This window comes from Pocillopora verrucosa, chromosome 5 (assembly GCF_036669915.1).
Source record: "Pocillopora verrucosa isolate sample1 chromosome 5, ASM3666991v2, whole genome shotgun sequence".
Classification (NCBI taxonomy): domain Eukaryota; kingdom Metazoa; phylum Cnidaria; class Anthozoa; order Scleractinia; family Pocilloporidae; genus Pocillopora; species Pocillopora verrucosa.
This window is the reverse complement of record NC_089316.1, coordinates 3,034,036-3,056,314: the sequence shown is the minus strand read 5'-3', so window position 1 is coordinate 3,056,314 and position 22,279 is coordinate 3,034,036. Positions and strand designations below refer to the sequence as shown.

The 22,279-nt window shown below is 38.7% G+C and overlaps 4 protein-coding genes across 5 annotated transcripts; 2 read left to right on the top strand and 2 right to left on the bottom strand.

Moving 5' to 3' along the window:
• Positions 1 to 576: 576 nt before the first annotated feature.
• LOC131780211 (uncharacterized) lies at positions 577 to 2,805 on the bottom strand. Its single transcript, XM_059096822.2, has one exon. It carries the CDS (start codon positions 2,757 to 2,759, stop codon positions 1,692 to 1,694), a length of 1,068 nt encoding a protein of 355 aa, XP_058952805.2. The 5' UTR covers positions 2,760 to 2,805; the 3' UTR covers positions 577 to 1,691.
• A 1,072-nt stretch (positions 2,806 to 3,877) lies between these two features.
• Positions 3,878 to 11,602, top strand: LOC131780177 (uncharacterized). Of its 2 annotated transcripts, XM_059096792.2 has the most exons (3): positions 3,878 to 4,173; positions 4,635 to 4,741; positions 9,766 to 11,602. In XM_059096792.2, exons 2-3 carry the CDS (start codon positions 4,716 to 4,718, stop codon positions 10,691 to 10,693), a joined length of 954 nt encoding a protein of 317 aa, XP_058952775.2. In that variant the 5' UTR covers positions 3,878 to 4,173; positions 4,635 to 4,715; the 3' UTR covers positions 10,694 to 11,602. The 2 variants fall into 2 exon arrangements, with proteins under 2 accessions (XP_058952775.2, XP_058952774.2); XM_059096791.2 differs by lacking the exons at positions 3,878 to 4,173; positions 4,635 to 4,741 and having other exon boundaries at positions 9,179 to 11,602.
• A 3,848-nt stretch (positions 11,603 to 15,450) lies between these two features.
• LOC131780178 (uncharacterized) lies at positions 15,451 to 17,210 on the top strand. The gene has a single exon (XM_059096793.2). The coding sequence runs from the start codon at positions 16,224 to 16,226 to the stop codon at positions 16,737 to 16,739; it is 516 nt and encodes a 171-aa protein (XP_058952776.1). The 5' UTR covers positions 15,451 to 16,223; the 3' UTR covers positions 16,740 to 17,210.
• Positions 17,211 to 20,535: 3,325 nt separating this feature from the next.
• Positions 20,536 to 22,060, bottom strand: LOC131780190 (somatostatin receptor type 4-like). Its single transcript, XM_059096800.2, has one exon. It carries the CDS (start codon positions 21,664 to 21,666, stop codon positions 20,740 to 20,742), a length of 927 nt encoding a protein of 308 aa, XP_058952783.2. The 5' UTR covers positions 21,667 to 22,060; the 3' UTR covers positions 20,536 to 20,739.
• Positions 22,061 to 22,279: the final 219 nt, after the last annotated feature.

The window sequence follows — 22,279 nt, the reverse complement described above, 5'->3', positions numbered from 1 at the left end:
TGCCTCGTATTTACCCCGATTGCTCAGACGAAAGGACAAAAAGACCACAAAAGGGACTTACCAGTCAGTATATCTGTAAAAATACCATGTGAAATAAGGTCAATTTAATGTTTACTATTCATGAATAATTTACATGAAATCTGTGTGATGTCTCTATCAATGTAATTCTTGGCACTTAGATCTTAGTCTAAATTAAAATTTGAAAAGAAATTTTTGCCCTTATAATTCATATTCGTGTGCTTTTTACCATTTAGCCCCGTGAGTAATGGGTCAAAACATTGTTAAGTGTTGATTTTCCAGTTAAAGGTTTTTGTATTAAAAGAAACTACCGGCAAAGGTCTTAATAACTTGATCTCACTTAATACCTTGAACTGACAAAAATTTGATTATGTAAAAAAAATAATAATAATAATTCAACGACTTCCATGACTTGTCACCCGCAAACACGATATTTAGTATGGCGCAAATAAGACACTATTAGCATTTGTTTTCGGTTAGGAAAATAATGTGCCCGGAAAGCAAGTTTACAAAAGTCGCACCTACAATTTGCCTGACTTCTTCATCGGATCGAATAATAATTCAACGACTTCCATGACTTGTCACCCGCAAACACGATATTTAGTATGGCGCAAATAAGACACTATTAGCATTTGTTTTGTCAGTACTTTATCATTAACATCAGGGAAAACAAGAATTTTAATCGGGCACAAGCCGATGAAGAAGTCAGACAAATTGTAGGTGCGGACCTTTGTAAACTTGCTTTCCGGGCACATTATTTTCCTAACCGAAAACAAAACAACTAAACCAACAAGAAGACAAATAAACACACAAGTGTTAACATTCTTTCAAAAACACAGATAAATATGAAATTCCACCCCGATTCTCTAAGAGCAAAACGAGAATTTAAACTTCAAGCCTGCGATGTAGAGCATAAACTAACGATTGGTTCCACTAAAAATGGGCGAGACAATAGAAGTCTGCTTCATATTGTTCACTTAAACTTTAATCTTTTCATGAATTGTCTTTAAAGTAACATAAAGATAATGTATACAAGATAAGTGCAGTAATTGTTTTCTTTTTTTTGTGGTTCACTCGACGGAAAAATCCATTTGCCATATATTTCGTTTTGTAATAGTAAACAGGAAATACGATAAAAGATTACTTTTTCGAAAATAAATAATAAATTAGAACTTTTCAGTATGTTATCGAGTATGATGTAATCATTGCTCCAAAGGCTTAAAAAAAAAATTAAGGAATTATTCAAATTTACTTGCTTCGGTCAACAGCCGTTCATTTGAAATATTTGAATGCGTTTGTCATTATCATATTTGCTACACAATTACACCAGTTTCACCTTCATAATATAGATGTAGCTTTTGCTTAAAATTCGGATATCATTGAGGTTCTTTTGTTTCATTCGCCGTTTGAAATTTCTAGAAGATTAGTGTGCGCCATGCCTCCTTTTTAGACTGGAAGTTTTCTGTTTTATTGATTTCTATAAATAAGTTAAGCTTGCTTCCAAATTTGTGGATCATCATCTAAAAAAATCAAATCAAAATAACGACGATTGAGAGTGATTCTTTTGTTTCCACAATACGAAATGAAATTGTTTCCCATGGCAACTTCTAACTGCATGTGTCACATTCGGTTGAAATATCTTGATTCCCTCGATTTTTAAGTTGTACCTTCTGCTAAATTCGGTTACTTTCTTGGTTTTCCTTGGAAAATCTTAAGTATCGACAGCATTTTAAATCATCGATGCCCCTTTCATTGCTCTCTGGAGTAGCATCGTTCACTTCCAATTCACCGTTTTGAGATTTTTGGGAATACTTCGAGGTACTGCTTGATGATTTTTTTTCGTAAACATTTTTAAACCAGGAGAAGGAAGAACCTCCATCACTTGCTTCTGTCTTAGTAAGAATTTTCTTGCCGGGAAAATTGAGCAGCCTTTTCGGATCTTTGGAGAAGCTGTGTGATGGGAATGCCTGAGTATTAGATGTCGACTTGGGTCGATGAACATAACCTCCTGAATCAGCTGGGGATTCCAGTGGGGTTGTTTTCGGGCTCTTTTCTACGAAACGCGGTGAAATACGTCTTCTTTCCGAGACCTCATCTATGTTTACACCTCGAGTTGAAGTAGAAATATTAATTTTCTTTCGCATCATCTCTTGCGTGGTGATCAAAAGCGGCTGCAGCATTGTAATTGGAGCTGTTTTAGACCTTTCCAGTTTTTTATGTTCTGTAAGCTGCCACTTGGTTATTTGAGCACTGTGTGGCGAGATAGTGGACTTTATTCTCGGTTTAAACTCTTCACGATTGCTTGATGCTCTTTCAGCCGAGTTTCCAATGCTCTGAACAACATGATGCTCATGTTTTAGGGTGGGGAAGGAGCATGTGTTTGTACTAGTGTGTGTTGTCGATCTATCCCCTAGATCTGGAAAACTTTGCGAACGTCCAAGTTTTAATTTTTGTTCGTTAGTAATAGGAATTTTAGTAGAGTTACCATATTCACTTCCCTCTACGCTCTGCAAAGAATGGTTTCCATATAATGGATCTGTCGCTAGTTCTTTCATAGATTCTCTGATTTCAACAAGTTTGCTAGAAACCTGGGCGATCTCCTTTTTATGAATCTTGCGATAGGCGTTTATCTTCCGGCGAAGAATTTTATCTTCATGCTCTTTTAGGGTAGAAATTCGCTTGGTGGCTGATGGTCCATACGCATCTCGTTCGACAGACTCTTTGGAATCGTGCGAAGACATGATAGAGAATGCTTCTTTTCAGTGAAATTCAGACTGAATAACAATCATTGTGGCATTGTCTGTTTGAAACCAAATACCGATCGAAAATGTCAAAACCTGTTAAATTTTGAATTAATTGTTGGCAATTCGTGACTCTTTCCTTAAGCCTTGCACATTTAATCGTGGTCTTTTTTATTACCTTCACTATCTCGCAAAATTTGACAACGATAATCCCCCTTTTAGTGTTATATACAAAAAGCTTTTCCTTTATTTCTTTCCTTTCCGAAGGTGAACGTCATTAACTCAGCTTGAAGTTTAATCAATTTCAGCATTTTTGACAGGCAAATTTGCAGCTTACTCGTTTGTTTTGGGGTCGTTGCCGGGAGATTTGAAGGGCTTGTGCAACATTTTTTTACCTCCTAGTGGGCTTCAGGCAATTTTGCCAAGGGCCACCTGCTAAAAATGACTGACTGTTTGTCAATTTCGTTGAGTTGTTAATATCTTCATTTTATTCCTTTCCGAATTTCTTCTGCTCTCAGATTCCATGTTGCTTAAAAGAGAGAAGTATGTCAGTTTTCACATCGTATACTTTACATCTTTGCTGATCTTTTACAATAAAATTAATGCGCTCATGACAATAAATCATTTCCATAAAAAAATATAAGCATTTCCTGAAGCGTTTGTGCAAGAAAAACATTGAATTGATCTTTCTGAATATTTACATATTTCATATTAATTAAGTATCATGTACCAGCTATTTCATATGCAATGGAAGATGATAGCAGAAAAACTTCCTTTAAACATAACTAATCATTTCTAAAAGTGAATGATGGGCTACTCAAAGTACTTTGAAATAGTGAATGGTTTCGTCAATTGCATTGAATTTCTACAAACATATCCTGAATTAAGTGGTGTGAATTATCTCTACTATTATTGAAAATATTTCATAACAGACTCTTTCATGTCCTAGTTTCTATCCTCTTTCCATTCTGTACTCCTTTGTTTTTATTTGGTACCGCGGAAATTTATCACATGCTTATTGCATTGGCAGAGACCTCAGAAATGAGCACGTGCGGATGTTGACGTCACCACATCACGCGCTATTAAAGATCGCACTTTGGCCGGCTGAATTAGGGTTTAGTTCAAAAGTCGTTTTCGTTATACAAAATCTCCTTGTGGTAAATCTTCGATTTCCGCTACGTGTTTCTTCAGAAGAGAGCATCAAGCCATAGCGCTTGCCACGTTAAAACGCTAAAATCTCAGAGTTTGCTCGAAAGGTTCCAGTAATTGTTATGAAAAGTTATGTCTGATCGTCCTAGGATGTTAAGGTCATCGAAGTCAGTCTTACACGTGAGCAGCACTGACGCTTCACTCAAGGAATCAAGGTTCTATTGCGCATACAAAGGACTATGTACTCTTGGAACCGGCAGAGAAGGTATCTTACCTCATGTTTACACGAATCATACACACGTTTCTGTTATGGGAAAGACCTCTGCACTTATCGCTACTTCCTTCTTTTTCTTTGAGAAAAGTAATACTCATGCCTTGCATCAATACAGCCAAATTATTTGTCTGTAAACTTCTTGATCAGTTTATTTTCTTGGCTTTGGTTTGCGATCAATCAAGGTTGAAGACTTTACAGCCAAAGAGACTTTCTTAGGAACAATTCTATTAAATGGATTGGAATTTTTAATCTATCAAGATCGCGTTTTCAGTCTTTATATTTACTTGCTATTTGGATCGTGGCGGGTGTCCCCAAGGATGATCAGAAAGGACTTTGTACCATGTTTTATAAATAGCCTTCCTCTGGCTTTAAAAGTTATAAAGTGTGCTCACATTTTTTAACTTGTAAAGTTTGCTTTTTTTTTTTTATTGAGACATTTACTTTACCTCTAGACTGTTGCCGTGTGAAAACTGGTAGTTAGATGTACAAAAGAAAATTCAAGTGGGAATTGAGGTTTTTGGGCACACTCTTTCATGGAAGACAACGGAAGTATGAAACTGTGAGTAAATTCACCTCTACTTCAGATTTTCAGGTTCAGAATGACTACAGCGACGAATAAGGCACTCAACTCTTACGCGTAATAAGCACAGGCAGAAATATTGTCTACAGAGTGTACAATCTCGAAAGTCGGCTGTTTTCACAACAACTATGAACATATAAATTCCACGTAAATTATGCTTTTTTTTTTTAACAAAGGAAACCAGAAAAATTTATCAGCGAAAATAACATGGTCAAAGTCCAAATGGTGGAACCATTGTGTGACGCATTCTCTATTTTCTGTTTATGTTTTGGTTCATTTGCTAATCAATTACGACAGGAATTTCTTGCTTTGAATTCTATCACAGTTGAAAGGAAAATTTTTTTTTTGGACTGAGTTAAGAATTTCGAAATTATATGAACCATTGCGTTGTGTCTTGGATTACGTTTGACCTTTCGGTAGTTTTACGAGTTGTAATTTGGAGAAGCTCTGTTTTCTCCAAGGTTGCATTGTATTAGTAACCATTCTGGGGCGTGCAGTCATGGTAACGTGATATCGAATATCCATGCAGATAACCCAAATAGTCGAATACTTGTATTACAAAAATTGCTCAGAAAACTACACGGATAACGACTCCAACAGCAACAAAAACAATAAGCTTCGGAAATCTTCGAATTCGCCGCCAACAGCAAGCTTCGAAAATGTACGCCACAGTACAAACAACCACTCCCTTTTAGTGTTTGTGATAATACAGAAAGTTCGGCGATCGGTTTGTTACTTTGGGCCCTTGGAAAAGAACATGAGAGGTCCTCTTCAGCGAAGCTATATCGCACACCATATATGCTTTATATAGAATTTAACACTTAAATTGAGCGTTGAACATCTAAACAAAAGGTGCATGTGATTGGTTTGTGCTGTGCGAACTCTACAAATGAATACGCTTTATTTTCTGAGCTACATAATTGCTATCTACAAAGGTGTGGGCATAGCCATACCAAGAAAAGATTTCACTCATATAAGCTATTGATTTCATCAACAAGGGCAGAATTCTTTGAGACAGGAGGCTTTCAGCTTCTGAAACAATTTTCACCCATGCCAATATCGGATCGTCTGGACGCCGCTAATTTCATTAAAATAGGGCTTACTTTTGTATAAGTTTTGTTTCGGCTTACACTTGAAGTCTCGGTCGGCGTTTTAAAGTAAATTAATACATGTACTACATTTGAGGCAAAGTTTTCCTCCTGTCCTTTGGCAAAAACGATATGGTCGTGTCCATGGATATTTTCTTGCGTAGAAGACTTGATGTGGTTTCTTTGTAAGATGTAGCCTGCCTTTCCAGCCTCCGTTTTCGAGGGCTTTCACAAGAAGGAGGACTTTTCATTAAAACCATAACTTCGTTTGTAATGTGTGAGCCTTTCAGTTGTCTTTCCGATGGCAAGCGTTTAATAAATAATTTGTCTTCAGTTTCACGTTGCGTTAACAACCTGTGATTAACAGTGTTCTTGGTTGAATTCCTTACATTTGATGACAGCGAGTTTGGTTTTTCACAGTTTATATCAAGTTCTGAACGATTGTTATTATCCTGTGAAACGTCGTAAAGAGCTGCCTCTTCCAATGGTGAGGCTCTGCGAGAAGAAGGCATGCTAGGCCTCCGAGCCCTTTGCGACATGCTTGATTTAAAATGTTCAAAGTTAACTGCATTAGAGCCATTTTCTGCTGGAATGACTGATCTACTCAGTGGTTCAAGAAAACCAGTACTAACTGCATGTACTCTGTCGTTCTTCATCGGAGGTGGAACAATATGATTTTTATGAGTTGGTTGGTTCACAGTCTTACATTCTGAGGGAATTTTTCCAGCCACTATTGTACCTACATCCATTGATTTCCTCCTACTAAACAGCGTTGGCTTGTAACCAGCAATTGTCCTGAGGTGGTTTAATGCATCTGATTGCATTTCACCGACGCTGTAACTGCGTCTACGCTCACAGACCCTACCAGAAAAGGAACCCTTTCTTTCTCTCTGTTGGCGTGATAAATCTGTGAACGAAGAGCTGTTCTTTACTCTTTCCATTTGATTCTCGTTGGTGGAGCCACTTAGCGGGTTCAAAAATATATTTTCATTGCTATGCAATCTCGCACCTTCACGTTGAAAGTTATTTGTGTGCAGAGCTGCCTGGCTCTTTCCAGTTCCGTCAAGCGGACGTTCTTTGGAAGATATTTTCTGCCGTTTCAGTATATCATCTGCAGAGATTGCTGTGACGCATTTTAGCTCTTGCATAAACCTTTGCAACTCCCAGATATCGCCCTCTATGCTTTTCATCTGCTTTAGCTTTTCTTTCTCAAATCGGCGCAGCGTGTGCCGCAAATCATTATTTTGTCGGATATACGACATGGCAAGGCTTGGCATGTCGGAAGGCATTTCGCTTTTCTTGATTTGACTTCTCGTAGAAGTTCGCCCAAGTTCGAATTCCATATTAGCCCGGCCTAAACGAAAAACCTTGACCAGAAGTTACATGTACAATAACGTTCTGATTGTATTTTGTTTGCAAACGTCTAATGTTCTGCTTATAAAGCTGGCGATTAATATTACAAGTAAGACCCTCCTCCAGGTGGGGTTCTTTTTGTTAACGTTGAATACTTGAATCGAGGCCTTTGTTGAGGATTTCAATTTGGCGTCTACCAGTTCATTACTACAGTAATAACCCAAAAAGTTGATATTGGCCTACGTGCTAAAAACAGAAACGTACAAGAAAGGGCTTTTATCTAAGAGCATTATTTTCTTGAGATAATTAGAATATTTGATGGGATTAGATCGTTGCTTTGTACTGTGAGTGAACTGTAAGTCATTATAAAGATAAAGGTTCTACCTTCAATTTAATCTTTTCAAAGAGTGGTCTATTGTTCTCGCTTGAGGGAACATAATGATCAGAGTAGTTTAAAGAAACGAGCCGAAAACTCTCTTTGCACAGACACATACAAATAACTGATTTAATGCTGTTATTTCTTTGGCAAGTTTAAACCTATTACGATGTTAAATATCTTTCAGAGAAGATTTCAGAGAAACGTCTCTTAGGGTTTTAATTTAACTTTTAGAAAACAAATAATCAGTAATTGAAAAAAAACCTTTCAAAAAAAGTTCAGGGTTGAGGGCTACAGTCGGGGTCGACTATCATCAAAGAGGCACCAAAGAGGAAAGGATAACACGTAAAGTAACGAGGCTAGCTAGGGATTGAAATTGTAAATGACTACAAAACATCAGGTAGGCAAGATGGAAATATACAATGATAACAATGAAGCAAGTTTCAATCGAGTGTTGAAAGTAATTCAGGATTGAATTGATTTTGCTTTAGTTTGCTCTCTGATTGGTCCAGAAACTCGCGCCACTCTATCAACCATGCCAGTCAGATGCAAAATTAACAACAATCACGACTTGCTCGCCCGCGTTTTCCCGCTCTTCAGACGGTTTTCTTGTTTTACTTCGAGTTCTCATTGGGTTTTCAGGGTATTTTTCGTTCTGCTGATAAGCCTTTGTGATAACTTTGGTTTTCGGTTTTATGACTCTTATTCGAAAGGCGCTCTGATAGACCAAGAGAGAACAAGATTTAAACGGATTGCAAATTACGATATTGAAAATAAAGCTACGATTTTAAAAGGCGCACATATACCGTGACAAAGCAATTTTGGCCCCTACTTAATATGTTTGACAACAAATAATTTGTTTGTATAATAATAGTATGCCTAAACTTTTTAATTTGCTCTATTGACTCGATGCGACAGTTTAAAGCTCTTATCTAAACTGAATGTCAGTATTCCAAGAACAATGTTATCTTGTGGGCGGAAATTATAACATCTTAATTACCCCTAGTTCCGTAAACAACCACACAGAGCTACTTAAAATGCATACTGAGCCATCTTTGCAAATTGTACGAATCACAATGTCTGGAACCATTTATTATTTTTTTTTGTTCTTCTCTTGTCACAAGTTAGAATTTTTTCCTTGACTACTAACCATTCAATAGTTTCTTAATCCCAGCGGAAGTTGCTTTTTGTTTTAATGAACGTAACAATCTCTTGCATCCGCCCGATGGCTATAATACCAATTTCAAAAGTTTATAAACTTGGTCAAATTATGCGAACTTAGTTATCTACCTGCAATTAGCGTGAGTAATGAGTCAGTTCCAGACATGAAGAAGTAAGATGTGTCAGGAACTGTTCATGTCACAACTGTAATCAAAACTCGATGGAGCGTGGTGATAGTAAAATGTCCGAAAAAGCTTTTAAAGCGGAGAGAAAACTTGAGATATAAGTCTTAACTACCTGTTGAAAAAGTTCTCATTCGGCGAGAGCGTTCGGGTCAAGTCCTGAAGAGTTGGTTCGATTACGGCTTTCCGAAGATAAAACTAGCTACAAGTCACATCTACGTGTTTCCAACTTTTTCAGCAGGAAGCGGAAAATTTTATTACACCCCCGAGGAGTTTTTATATGCTAATTTCTTTCATTTCTAACAATAACGTTTGCTCAGCTTATTACGCAAAATTGTGTATAGTTAGCCTTTGCTTGCTTAACTCAGTAAAATTAATGACATTTCTGTCAGATTTATTTAGACAAACACGAAATTGTAGGTGACACTTTATCGACTCTTTCACGTATTAACGTGGCGCAAGACGCAACATGCAGATAAACAGGGCGATAAATACCATTTAATTGATGCAAGTCTCTTCAAATGATTTGAATCAAAGCGCATCCAACGTGTAATCAATTGTTTGACTTAAATGAAATAGTAGAACGAAATAGGGTTTCTTATTCATCATGTCGCAGAACCGAAGGACGACAAAGAAAATCGAGTTCAACAAGCGGGTTCGTGACATTGTATCGCGTGATAGCAACCGGCTTAGGAAAACGTTTGAAAAGTTTGACAAAGAGTATGCTAGTCGCTTGGCTGAGATCCAGAACATGCAAGAGAAAGTTCGCCACTCGATGAGAAATTTGGCACAAGAAAGGATGCAAATACGCCCTAATTCTGAAATAGCTAATTTCCATCGTAGTGCAAGGAGAGAAGACGAAACAGAAGGAGCAAAATCAGTGCATGACGACCGCCGTAAAGGAAGTAAAATGATGTTCGACAACAAATTGCAACAAAGCGTGGAGGAACGGATGAAGAGCAATTCCAAAGCGTCATTGCCAGGGATCCACAATACTCGTTCCGAACATCTAGAAGTTCCAAATCGTTCACCAACCAGAACCCGGCGTTACTCGTTACCACATCCTCCAACGTTTCTACCTGGAAGCCCGAAAGAGAGCCGAGCGTTTCCGATCCATGCTTCGCTGGCGAGGCCAGGTATTTCATCGTCTTCGCCAAGAGAGGCTTTTGTGAAAAATATTTCTCCTCAAGATGCTTTGCGAAGAAAACAACTTCAAAGTTCAGAAATCGCATGGCAACGAAGGACCGACAGACTTTCAGTTCATGATCTGCCAACTTCTTCGTCAAGCTCCGATTCCCTGAATAGTGCCAAAGCAAAGCTAAGTCCTCAGCTTAGTCGTAAAGTTCATAAAGCCGACAGTATTCACAATGAGAAGGACATCAATAGTAAGCCTGACGAAGACAAGAAATCAGAGCATGCAAAATTTACTGAAGATTCAAGTGGAAGCGATACCCTTATGAAAGAAATTGAAAGAGAGCCAAAGAGTGGTATCGATCACAATAATACGAGGCCTAAAGTTCTTCTTACTAGAACACGAAGTTCGTCTCTTCCCTGTGACCCAAGTCAGTTGAAAGACATAAAACCCAAAGAAAGCCTAAACTCTGGCGTATCCGGATTTATCAGGTCAAAGGATCATGTCGCTAGTGGCAAACGAGTGTCTTCACTGGCAGTGCCAGATGCTACTGACCAGAACGAAAACGAATCAGTGTCAAAACCATTTGAAGAGCTTCGTCTCTGTAGATACTTAAGAAGCAGTGACGTAGAGGACTAACTTTGCAGGGCTAGGCTGATGTTTAGAGTGATGCTGATATCAGACGAAATTGAGAAGGTCACATTGAATATTTACTTTCTATCTAACAATACATGTGCTCTCCATTAGCTTCCCTTAAGTCATTCCTGGTATTTGGTATGCTTTAATGGGTTACGATTATTTGTTTTTCAAATAGTGATTTTCAATAGACTCGTCTTGATTGAGTTTAACACTTTTTTGTGTGTACATATGTGGGTAACCTCGACATCTAAATAAACGAACTTAACTGCGTTGTATTTTTAAAGTTTTAAATAACATTAAATTGGCCCTAAGTGAGGTTCAGTATCAAATATGTCTTATTTCATACCAGTGTTTACACTAGAAGACGTCGAAAAGTCGATTACTCGATGCTATTCACTGAACCTAGACTGAAGGTTGCTTTGAGTGAATGATCAGGTGATCATTCCATCAACTTAACAACATTTTTTCCCATTTAAAATCAGTTCAATTCTTTTTCATAGGGAAAGCAAAGGAAGTCACTTTTGAAATGTTACCTGGCAAAATAATATTGTTTAAAAAGGCGTATTGGAGCGTAACATCACGTGAATCACAAATCAGTGAGAGCAAATACGTATCTGAAATCACTATAGAAACTTAGTTCACGTTACAGCACACAGGAATACCATATTTCAATTGATGGCATGGCCTGTTATAAGGGAAGCTTTAACTTTGACAAATTCTACATTGACCCACCAGTATCAGCTGTGTGTCGTACAAAGTGTAATTAATTGATCGATGAAAAGGTATCACTCATTGTTCAGCGAGCTGTTGTAGTTTTAATATACGTTTATTATCAGTACAACTGTAATTAAGGCGGCAATCCAAAATAAAGCAAGCCGATGATTATATTCGGTTACCTCTATTATCTTATATTTTGGGAAGACGCGGACATGTTGCAAGGAAAGGCGAAAAAAATACACAGAAAATTTTGTTCAAATGTAGTGTTATGGTCCGTTACTGTTATGTACTGTGGTAAGAGTCCGATAAATGTATTTGTAAAAGGCAATACTACATTACAGCAGTTAGATGTTTGACTTACAAAATTCAATTCAAAACACTTAGCAACAACTCGTGAACTTTCATAACGTGAACGATATTAGCATAGTAAGTTATGTAATGCATTTTCATTCTCAGAATTTGTACACCTGTACTGTACCCGCTTGCATGTATTGCTGCGAGGTTTAATTATTGCTTTATGTTGAGCTATACGAAATATAAAAGTTAATTTCCTTGGGAATAAAACTTTAGGAGGTGCTGGTCACAATGTATCCGAGTCGTTTGACTCTTTCGAAGCGGGACGAAAAGGCGAAGCGTCTCAATGCAAAAGAGGGCAACTTGCTTCAGATGGAAGTGGAGCGATTCGAAAAACAACACAACAAAGAAATGAAGAACATACTTCTCGAGAGACAAATCGCCAAGGAAACTATGAGTGACATCAGGCGGCAAAGAACGTCATCCCTGTTGGCAGCCAGGGCGGTTTTGCAAGAAAATGACGTGAGTAACAACAACAACAACACCATAAGTTCACCAACTTTAGCAGCAAAGCGCAACTCAGAAATTAAGGCAAGTTGGCCTCTCAGTTTAATTTCACAAAGCTCCGAAGCTCAAGAGGACGTAGCACATATTCGTAAACCACACCTGCCTCATTTTATTCAAAGATCTCCTCACATTGAGAGAAAAATCTCGGAAGACGTAGCTGTAAATTTATCGCCTTCTACCGGGCGTAAACGTGCCCAGACGTTTTCTGGAACCACAGTTTGTGGATCTGAATGGGAAATCTCGAGTCGAAGTCCCATACGGAAATCACCAAATCTCGGGAGAAAATCCTCGGAAATTTCACATGCGGCGATAATTTGCAAGCCTGAACAACAAAGCTCGAGTGCAAGTCTCACTCTCACACCAACTCTTAGAAGAAAAATCAAGAAAGACGTTGCTACGAGTTGGTCCCCTATCATTGGAACTCGAAAGCGTGCTCAGACGATTTCAGGAAGAACGGCAATTATTCAGTCTGACGTAGAAAACATGAAAATACTGGAGTACATCCCAGTTTGCAAAGAACATCTAAGCCATTCGGATCAGGATGAAGACCTGACAGATGGTAGATCCAGAAGTCTCAGTGATGGTTCGTCAGATTTCAAATCGAAACAAACGAGTCTCAAGATGGAGAGTGTTCGTAACTCGCCGTGTCTCAGCGCACGTTCGTCATCTCGTTCGCCGCTCGCAGAGAAGAGAATGGTTAGCGTGGATGATGTCGGTCGACTGTTATTAAGACAAAACTCTTTAGACGTTCCATACAAGAGTCCGACCCAACAACGTTGGAAGTTAAGTCCCTCCACTGGCATTGCCAAGTTTCGGAAGGATGGAGCTGCCGCTTTTGCTGTGCAAACACTCATCTCCAACCACCATCGTGAGAAATCAATCTTGGCGGCAACAGAGAAGCTCATCACCGAACGGGAAAAGAGAGAAATGACTTGCAAAGAAGAGCAGCAGAAGAATGTCGATCCAAGTGGAAAAAACTGTCCTAAACGCACCACTGGTTTGAGACAAAGATTGTATACAATTGCCCAGCTCGTTATAGCTTTGAATGCCCTTAAATTGACTGCCACACGGCGACGGCGAAGATTTTCGTTCACTGAAGAGAATCCAAAATGATAACTCAATTTATCCTTTCCATTTTGGGAGTGAAGCCGTGACAACAGCCCCGAATACTGACAGAATTCTAATTCAGGGCAAGCGTTGAAGAAAAATTAATTTATTTTTATCTAAATATTTGATTTCTCACGATCAAAATGTCATGCATACTTGAAAACAAATGTGGTATCTGCCTTAAAGGTTAGGCCAATGTCTTAGTAAGGAAAATTTTGTAAAAATGAAAATAGCTGACGTCGATCAATTCAGTTTGATCACCGTGTTCTCTACCGAGTTTTTTTGTAGATATTATGAATCGAATCGGGTTTTCGTGATTGAGAGAAATTGTTTTGATTCATTCGAGTTGTCAAGATTAAGTATCTCTTAATAATAAACAAAAAGTGCCAAGTATAGTTCACATGCTAAAAAAGCTATCTTGCTATCTGCTTGTTGGCAAGTTATCCACTTGCAACAGGAAACACAGATCATTTTGTATGATTAGTTTTTGTCAAAAAATTTATGTTGTGAATTGCTTAGTAGATGAGCTCTGAGCCCTGCATTCGGCATTTCTCTCGCAAGACATCGAGAATTAAAGCGGAATTTTTTTCCGACACAATGATTCTTGTTCGGGTTTTAATTCAACCTTACAGTTCTATCGTTAAGTTTTCTTTAACTACCCGGCTAGACCAAGAAAGTGTGTTTTCACCCATTCTGTTAATGAGCTAGATATAAGGCATAGTTATGACACTTAATTTACCCAAACATCAAATTGTCTGCGTTTTCTTTAGGGTAAATTAAAAGGTCTGTATTGATACCTGTCGTTGCCATCTACGGAATCGTGATAAGAGGATGGAAAAAACAGAAGAAATTACAGAGGCATATGCCTCTCGTTCTTTCAAGCTGACCAAGGTTCTTCCTATGTAACTGTAGACGGAAGATAGAAATATTTCTATTGCGAAATGTTTGTGACTTGCTGTATACAATTTTAGAAACACTTTCTGACACATTTACGTCTTAACAGCGCGACGAGTATTCTATGCATCATATTCGCAGTTAAGGTTGTAGTTTTTATGATCTCCACGTGCAAACGAATTCACAAGAGAATCAACTGCTCCGTTATATTGAATCTAGCATCAGACGCTCTCGCTCGTGGCATTGAAATTGGATAGTGTGGGTTCGAATCCTCATGGGAGAGAGTTGTTCGCCCAAGTATTGCAAATTTAAATTGATTAAATTAAATACGGTTCTCTATTTGAATAAATAATATTCTACATTGATAATATACTATCTAGACTGGGGATTAAATTCCAGTTTCCAGTTCATCTTTTTACGTGTTTTCTGCTTTGTCATGAACTTGCAACTGAATACTTTGGTATTAATCTGACCTCCTGGTTATTATTTTGAGGGTTAAGTAGATTGAAATACCTCCGAAAGCCTTCCGTTAGGATCATTTTGCACCTTTAATCTACTTGAGGCGACAAATAAATTTAATTTGGGAAAATGTGATATTTGTGTAATTCCTTGGTTGATTACCGATAGGGAATAATCACATTTTATATTTCCCTCTTTTTAAGAAGGTATGTTAAAAATAATTCACATAAGTAAAGACAGCTTACGCCATTTATTTTCCGTCGTTTTCAATTCATTTAACATAAAAAAGTTCTCTTAACAAGTAGGAAAGCATGAGTTGTCAGCGCTAGCGTCGATGTCACCGTTCGAAGGTATGAAAAAGGAAAAAAAACGTCGCATAGCAAAACAAACCTTGATTTTGCCGATTAAGGTCATCTAAAGTGACTTTGTTTTTTACCTCCATTTTAGCACACTAAGGCTTACATAATACCATAACCCCCTGGATCAGAAACCGGAACCCGGCATAGCGGGATTTGCGGTAATTACCAAAATATTAGTGCATTTTTGTCTTATACTTTTAAGATTTGACACACATTATCTAGGACGGTGACTAACCGATTTGTAGAGATTGTCTAGACAGCTAAGTGGATAGAAAAGTTTAACCTTAGCAACAGCTTTTTTGGATAATCGGCGCTCGAAGTGGGGGGCAGGGAAAAGGTGGAGGTGAAGGAGGATTCGGGGGTGTGGTAAATAATCTAAAGCCTTTGCATTGCGTGATTGATATGGAACATGTTCAAACGTGACGAGCATTGCGTGACGAGTGGTTATAAACTAAACAGAATTCTCGAGAAGTTCATATTCCATCGTAGGTGGTTGTACATTAAACAAATCAAACAAGGAAACCTCGACCGTTGCATGTTTCATTCTTGTGTACTGAGCCAAAGGATTGTTGCGCGGGGGTTATAAAACCATGACACATACTGAGATATATTACGATTAGGTTGCGAGATCAAAGATTACCCAGCTAAAAACTGAACATAGTTGAAATCATGAATGGGAAAGCGTTCGTTTTGGCCATAATGAGTACATGTAAATCTATGATGACATACGATGGGACTACCAGAGTCTAGCATGTAGTTTTAGTTCGCTTTGAACTGTAGCCATTATAAGTGCGACGCGAGACAACTAGACAATGGACAACACTCACGGAGATCCATATCGAGTTTCATTCAAATTCTCCCAACCAGAGCAATGATTGAGACTCAAACTGGTAAAGAGAAATGCTATGTTAAAGAAGAGGGCTCTAATGTAACTCGAGACAGCGAAGGTCGCAGTATTCCTGGTGTAAATACTCTGTTACAATTGGCCGCCGATTTGGCAAGTGTGCTGGTGATAGCTGAAACTAGTGTTGTTTGGGGTAACTTCATACAAAGTTAGCAAGGTCACGTCAACGTCATTCAAAAGAAAACATAGTTGTTTTGAACATCCATCGCGCAGTTCTCGAGTCTGTAAAATGGCAAGCCGTGAAAATCTACCCGATATCCTAAACGAGTTCTTCAAAGCGATTGATGAGATGAATAACACAGTATTGGTGCCCCATCGACTCGTGGACATCCCAGAGGAGAACGAGCTTCCATCTGGAAAGTGCCAATGCCCGACATCGACTGATAATTCTTTGGTCAAGCCTGGAAAAGAGTTGGAAGATTCAGGGCTATTCGGAACTTATCACATGCTTCTAGATATCAAGGAAGAATTGACGACCGGGAAGCCCACGTCGGCTGAGGGATGCTTCCGTTCGCACATCAAAGCCGTAATGGAAAGCATGAAATATCTTACAGGGCTCGCAAGATCCCTGACCCAGAATTATTGTAACGAGGTATACAGAGGAGGCGAAGACAACTTTTTACGGCCGAATAGTTTTTCGTTTGATACGTTGGAAGATCTACGCAAGCAGAATGGTGCAGGGCAGCAAGCCAAAGAGGCATCTCGATTAGGACATAGAGGAAGACAACGGTTTTCTTCGATGTGAGGTGTTACTATATATTGACAAATGTTACATGATCGATCGTTTAAATGGAACCTGAAATTATGGCGAAAGGAGCTCCCATTGTCTTTAGACAAAACATAGGACAAACCACGATGGCATAATCGTTCTTTCGCTGACTTATAATTAGACTTGTAAAGGGCTGCATTTCCACGAAATATTCAAAGATCTAGAAAAATTTTCTCAAGGTTTTGCCATGTTGGTTTGGCTTTAAATTCACCGTGCGTAGGCATAGAATATTTGGTAGCGTAACGTAATCATGTATTTACATCGGGTCTAAGACATGTGGAGAACCTAGTCTGGGACTAAAAGTTACGTATTATTTATTCGCAAGTGCAAAGCGTAAACGTGTTTGAAAATCGGAATCTAGGATACTAATGCTGCTAAAAATTCAATATTGTGTAAAAATTCCTGTTCGTGATCATCAATAAATTTCCTGCAAAACTTGTTTTGGAACTGTCGCGCTAATTGATTGACATGTGCCAGTCGATTTGTCATCGATGATCTCGTGCGGGTTTCACGGGAGTTCCGTGTGACGAGAGATGCGATGCCAAGTACTCAGAAAAGGAGGAAATGTCGTCACCACGCACTCATCGCCTATCACAACTGTACAATGATGAGTCATTTTACCCTCACGTGTCTATTCGGTTGTTCCTTTCTACAACGTAACGTCATCCCCACAATATAACAGTTTCAGATACGCACGGTTAAAGGGAAGGGAGGGAGGGGAGGGAGGAAAGGGAGGGGTGGAAGAGGGGAAATGGGGCCAGGTGGTAACAAGAGATTCTGGCCTAATTCAGTTAACACCGTCTGGGTTTTTTTCCTTTCAGAATCGCGGTGAGCACAACTGTAATGCAAACACGACAAAATTCAAGGCATCTGAACGTTTGAATTGGCGTTTTCGCCGAAAACCAAGGTATTTTGGCTTATTAGCATGTTGGGAAAATGCTCACGAGACGCAATTCCCTATATTACCTGTATTTGTTAATCGCGCGCTGCTACATTTTGTTTCATTCCGATTTAAGGAGCTCAAAGCATCTTAAAAAGGTGTAGGTGTAACTTTCCCTGTTAGCTCAAAAATCCAAGTAAGAACACTGAATTACCTATATTTTCATGGCCTGGGATTATGTGATTAGGATGTTTTGAAAGGCAAATGATCGCTAAGAGATTTCTGGCCTCATATCGATTATTGAGTACACTGATTTTTTTTCATACAAACACAGGAGAAGTCGATTGAATCTACGGAATTTCTGGTGAACAGATATCGTATACTCAGTCAATAATTTCAGGTAGCTTAAGAAAACAGCGAAAAATTTCGGCTGAGTGAGGCTTATGCTTAAATAACAATAACAAAGCGATTTTCACCGAGGAAAAAACTCTAAAGTTTCACTACCGGTCCGGAAACGTTTCACATTAAGTACAGATTAGACATGATTGTAATACAGCAAATTTGCCGCTGGATTCTTTGCACGCAGCTGTGCTTTGACGGGGAATTGTCAAAGGTTAAACTTATATTTACCTATCAGAAAAGGTGTTTTCTTAGTCCAAAAAAGGCTCGAGGGCGAAAGATTTAAATTGAGACGGCCCTGATTCTGTTCTGATCGAGGCAAATCGTTAGTTTGCATAGGGAGCAGAGGAGTTAAATACGATTGTCTGTCCTGTTAAATCGCGTTGACTGACCGTGGATGCATGCGATCATGTTGCGAGTCTGGTGAAACCCTATCTGCGATAGTAGTTGACAAGCGAACCCTTCTATTTGCGGCACGCGCGGTCGAAGAAGCGCACCTTTCGAGGCGTGCGAGGCATGCGATCATGTTGCAAGTCTGGTGAAACCCTATCTGCGATAGCAGTTGACAAGCGAACCCTTCTATTTGCGGCACGCGCGGTCGAAGAAGCGCACCTTTCGAGGCGTGCGAGGCACGAAATGCAAAGCTAGAAGCCTGTACCAGCGAAGCGATGCAAGGGCATTTTCCACTGAACGCAAAAATTTTAAAATGTCAACATTTCGTTGGCAGAGGGGAGGGGGGTGGGGTTTGGTCGAATGGTTGAACGCCTTTAATACTACAATCCTGCAGAAGCCATGAATCGCTGTTTAGTCAGATAATCAGGTTGATTTTATAAGATAAGCTGAGTTATACAAGCATCTTGATTGGGTCTTGCTTATGGTCTATTGGAGGACAGGCGAAGGGGTGACGTCACCATTAACAACATTTTGCGTTTTAATCATATAAAACAAATAGATTCAAAGTTTCCGTGGGTCTGTACAGTAATAGATCATCAGCGACATTCTGCTGCGCCCCGTGTGCCTCTTTTTTGTTCTAACCACATTTTGGCGTCATCTGTGATCTAGTTGAGCCTCCTTTTGGTCCAAAGGTATGCTCGGAATATTGTCCGCGGCCATTAACTGTTCCTAACCGAGTGCGAAGCTCGAGCAAAAAACTGTGTGCGTTATGGAACAGATAATGTTCAAGGACAAATATAGGTAAATATTTTCTTGCAAAATGGACGATGCTGTGTTATCAACCTTCAAGCTAGCGTGGGATGCTCACTCGTCCGTTTTGAATTTATGGTACGAATTCATGAACAAACAAATATGTCCTTTCTTCTGTGGCAAAAGCAAACCACTCTCTCATCTTGAATCAAATTTTGAACGAAGACTTTTATCGTAGTGAACGAAAATTTGAAAATTTGGGAATATCACTGGATATTTCCCATCTTTAATTGGGAAATATTCGATCATGTGATGCATTTAGACCAGTTGCACGAAAGATATTTGATGGATGAACAGACGCGCGGAAACATAGAGAAAATCAATAATAATAATAATAATAATAACAATAATAATAATAACAATAACAATATGAGATAGACAGAGAGCCAATACAAATACAGCATAAATCCTGTACGCAAAAAAAAAAAAAAAAAAGATATATGATCACTGAAAAATCGACGGCGTGAGGTTATCGTGGTCGTGACCTCTATAACATGAACATCTCTTTAATACAGGAACTTCGCTATGAACCTTTGAAGTCCGTTTTAGGGAGGTTAACTCGGCTGTGATAATGTGTATTGGTTACGAAAAGAAACTTGGCCATGCATGAACCCTTTTGTTTTTGTTCTTTTTCTTATTTTTAGGTCTTGATTAAGTGGCTGCCCCCACACTTAGCCACCTTTGAAGTTAGCGTCACATTCTGCAGTCTTCAAAATCCACCTGAAACATCTAACTTTATTCCCCACTGTGTCAGAATGAGCCCAACATTCTACTTGTCAGCACCGAGGATTAACTGAAGCAATAGCAAAACAATCGTCGTCGAGTGGTGATCATTCTAGTCGCTCGTTGTGGTTATAATAATAAATCAAAGTATGTACGTTTTTTGACGATATAGACCCACTATCAAACGTACATCGCCCCACAAAAACGTCATAGTATGACTGTCGTCGCAATCGGAAATGACCTTATATCGTGAGACAGACGATTTCACGATAATTTATCGATTTCCTTTTCATTTTTTTACTTTACTTGACTTTGGAAATAAATAACTGCTCAGTAGATATTCTTGACGTCCTTGTATGGTGCCAATATTCTTCTTCTTTCTTTGCACTTAACAATATTATGCGAGTAGGAAGTGGGCAACATTTTGCTTGTTGCCGAGTCACGACATGAAGATATTGGCTTTAGAGTTCTGAACGGGTTTATTACCTATCTAACCACAGTCGAATAAAATTTGTAAAACATACTAAATTCACTAAAATAATAAACCATAAAAATTTATTAAAATAATTGAAATCGGTTTTTCCCTTCAATTTTTTTTTTCATTTTTTGCCTGTGAAGAGGTATACTTACTTAAGCGTATGGCTTTTAATTATCTTGTATTTCATTCATAATTTCATTAATATTTTTGTCTTAACACTTATACAAAGATCCAGATAAATTTTGGAAATTTCAGTAAATAACATTTCACTGAGTCTCTGAAATTTCAGGCAACTATCTCTGTATTAAACATATAATCTCTTTAAAGGCCCGGCGGTAGTTAGAGCTTTGGAAAGCATAAATAAATGGATTTAAGATAGAAGAGAGAAGTACAGATAGGAGTGAAAAAGCTATCACTCTGTTCGATAAAGAAATACGCATCTCAAGTTCTTTAACAATTGCAAACGGTAAGTAGGTAACAATGAACACGACAGTCACTATAATGGATAGATGTATTACTCTTTTCTTTTCCCTTGCATCAACTTCAGCTGGGATATTCATCGGCACAATCCTTGTCCCGAAATACAGCGCGCGTATTATTTGAACATAACAGAACAACATAACTATAAGAGGGACCACAATAAAAATTATAAACCCAGTTGTCCAGAATGTGGCTTTGGCAGTTGTACCCCAAGTTCTACCACAGCGGTAAGTCGAACCAACATTGTAGTCAGCGAAGTACACTAAAGGAATCACAGCAGCTAGGACAAAAATCCAAATAGCCAAGATAAAATAGCGAAGGGTCCGTTTTTTTAACTTGAAGCGAGTGTTCAGTGGTTTCACGATAGCGCTATAGCGTTCCAGAGCGATAATAGTCAGTATAAAGGCAGAACACCCAGATGCAGCAGGATAAATTGAGTTAATCTTGCAAATTATAACACCCAGGGTCATGTTTGGAATGGGAAAAGCGGACGCTACTCCCCATGTGTAACCAAGAATATTTGCCACCAAGTCACACGCCGCCAAATTTGCAAGTAAGAAGTTCGTCTTGGTTTGAAGATATCGCCTCTTTCTTACGACTACAATGACCATTAGGTTCCCAATAACACCAACCGGTAGAAGAAAAATTGCTGTGAGAAGGAAAGTCGTAAGGCCAAAAGTTGAGACTCTACGAATATCGGTAGTCTTGTTTGCGGTGGTATAATCAACCGAACCATTCATTTTTGTAGTTTTTGGAAAGAAAATTTAGACGCTATGGCATATTAGCTGACATGTACACAACAACGAAACACCATGGCCGAGCGAAGAACAGAAGCCGTGGTTTCCTACACAGTATTATATGCTAATCACCGTTTTGGTTCCTGCTATTTTAAGACGACATAATTTCGTGGTTACCATAATTATTGGGTTCTTAAAGTGGCTATAAATTTTTTCAATTTTGATCACTACGGCAACCATTAAATTAATCACTTTAGTTAAGAGGCTGAGTGATGATTGTATTATTTTTGTCATTTTTATGACGTGACTGGAGGAATCTCTCAGAAGTGAAAGGAAGAGAAAGAGAAAGAGTGCCAGAAAGAGAGAGAGCGCATAAGTGCGAGAGAAAGAGAGAAAAGAGGGCGAATATTAGATTGGCTAAGGTGCAAACCTGAATAAAATATCGACAGAGGGCAAACCGTCACAAGAGAAAGGGATGGCTCAGCGGTCGCTAGGAGAGAGAACGTTGGCGGGCATCCGTGGACAGAGTAGACTGGGTAACAAGAAAAAGTTTCAAGCAGAAAAACTTACAACAAATAAACAAACCAACGTAACAAAAACACTCAACCAAAACACT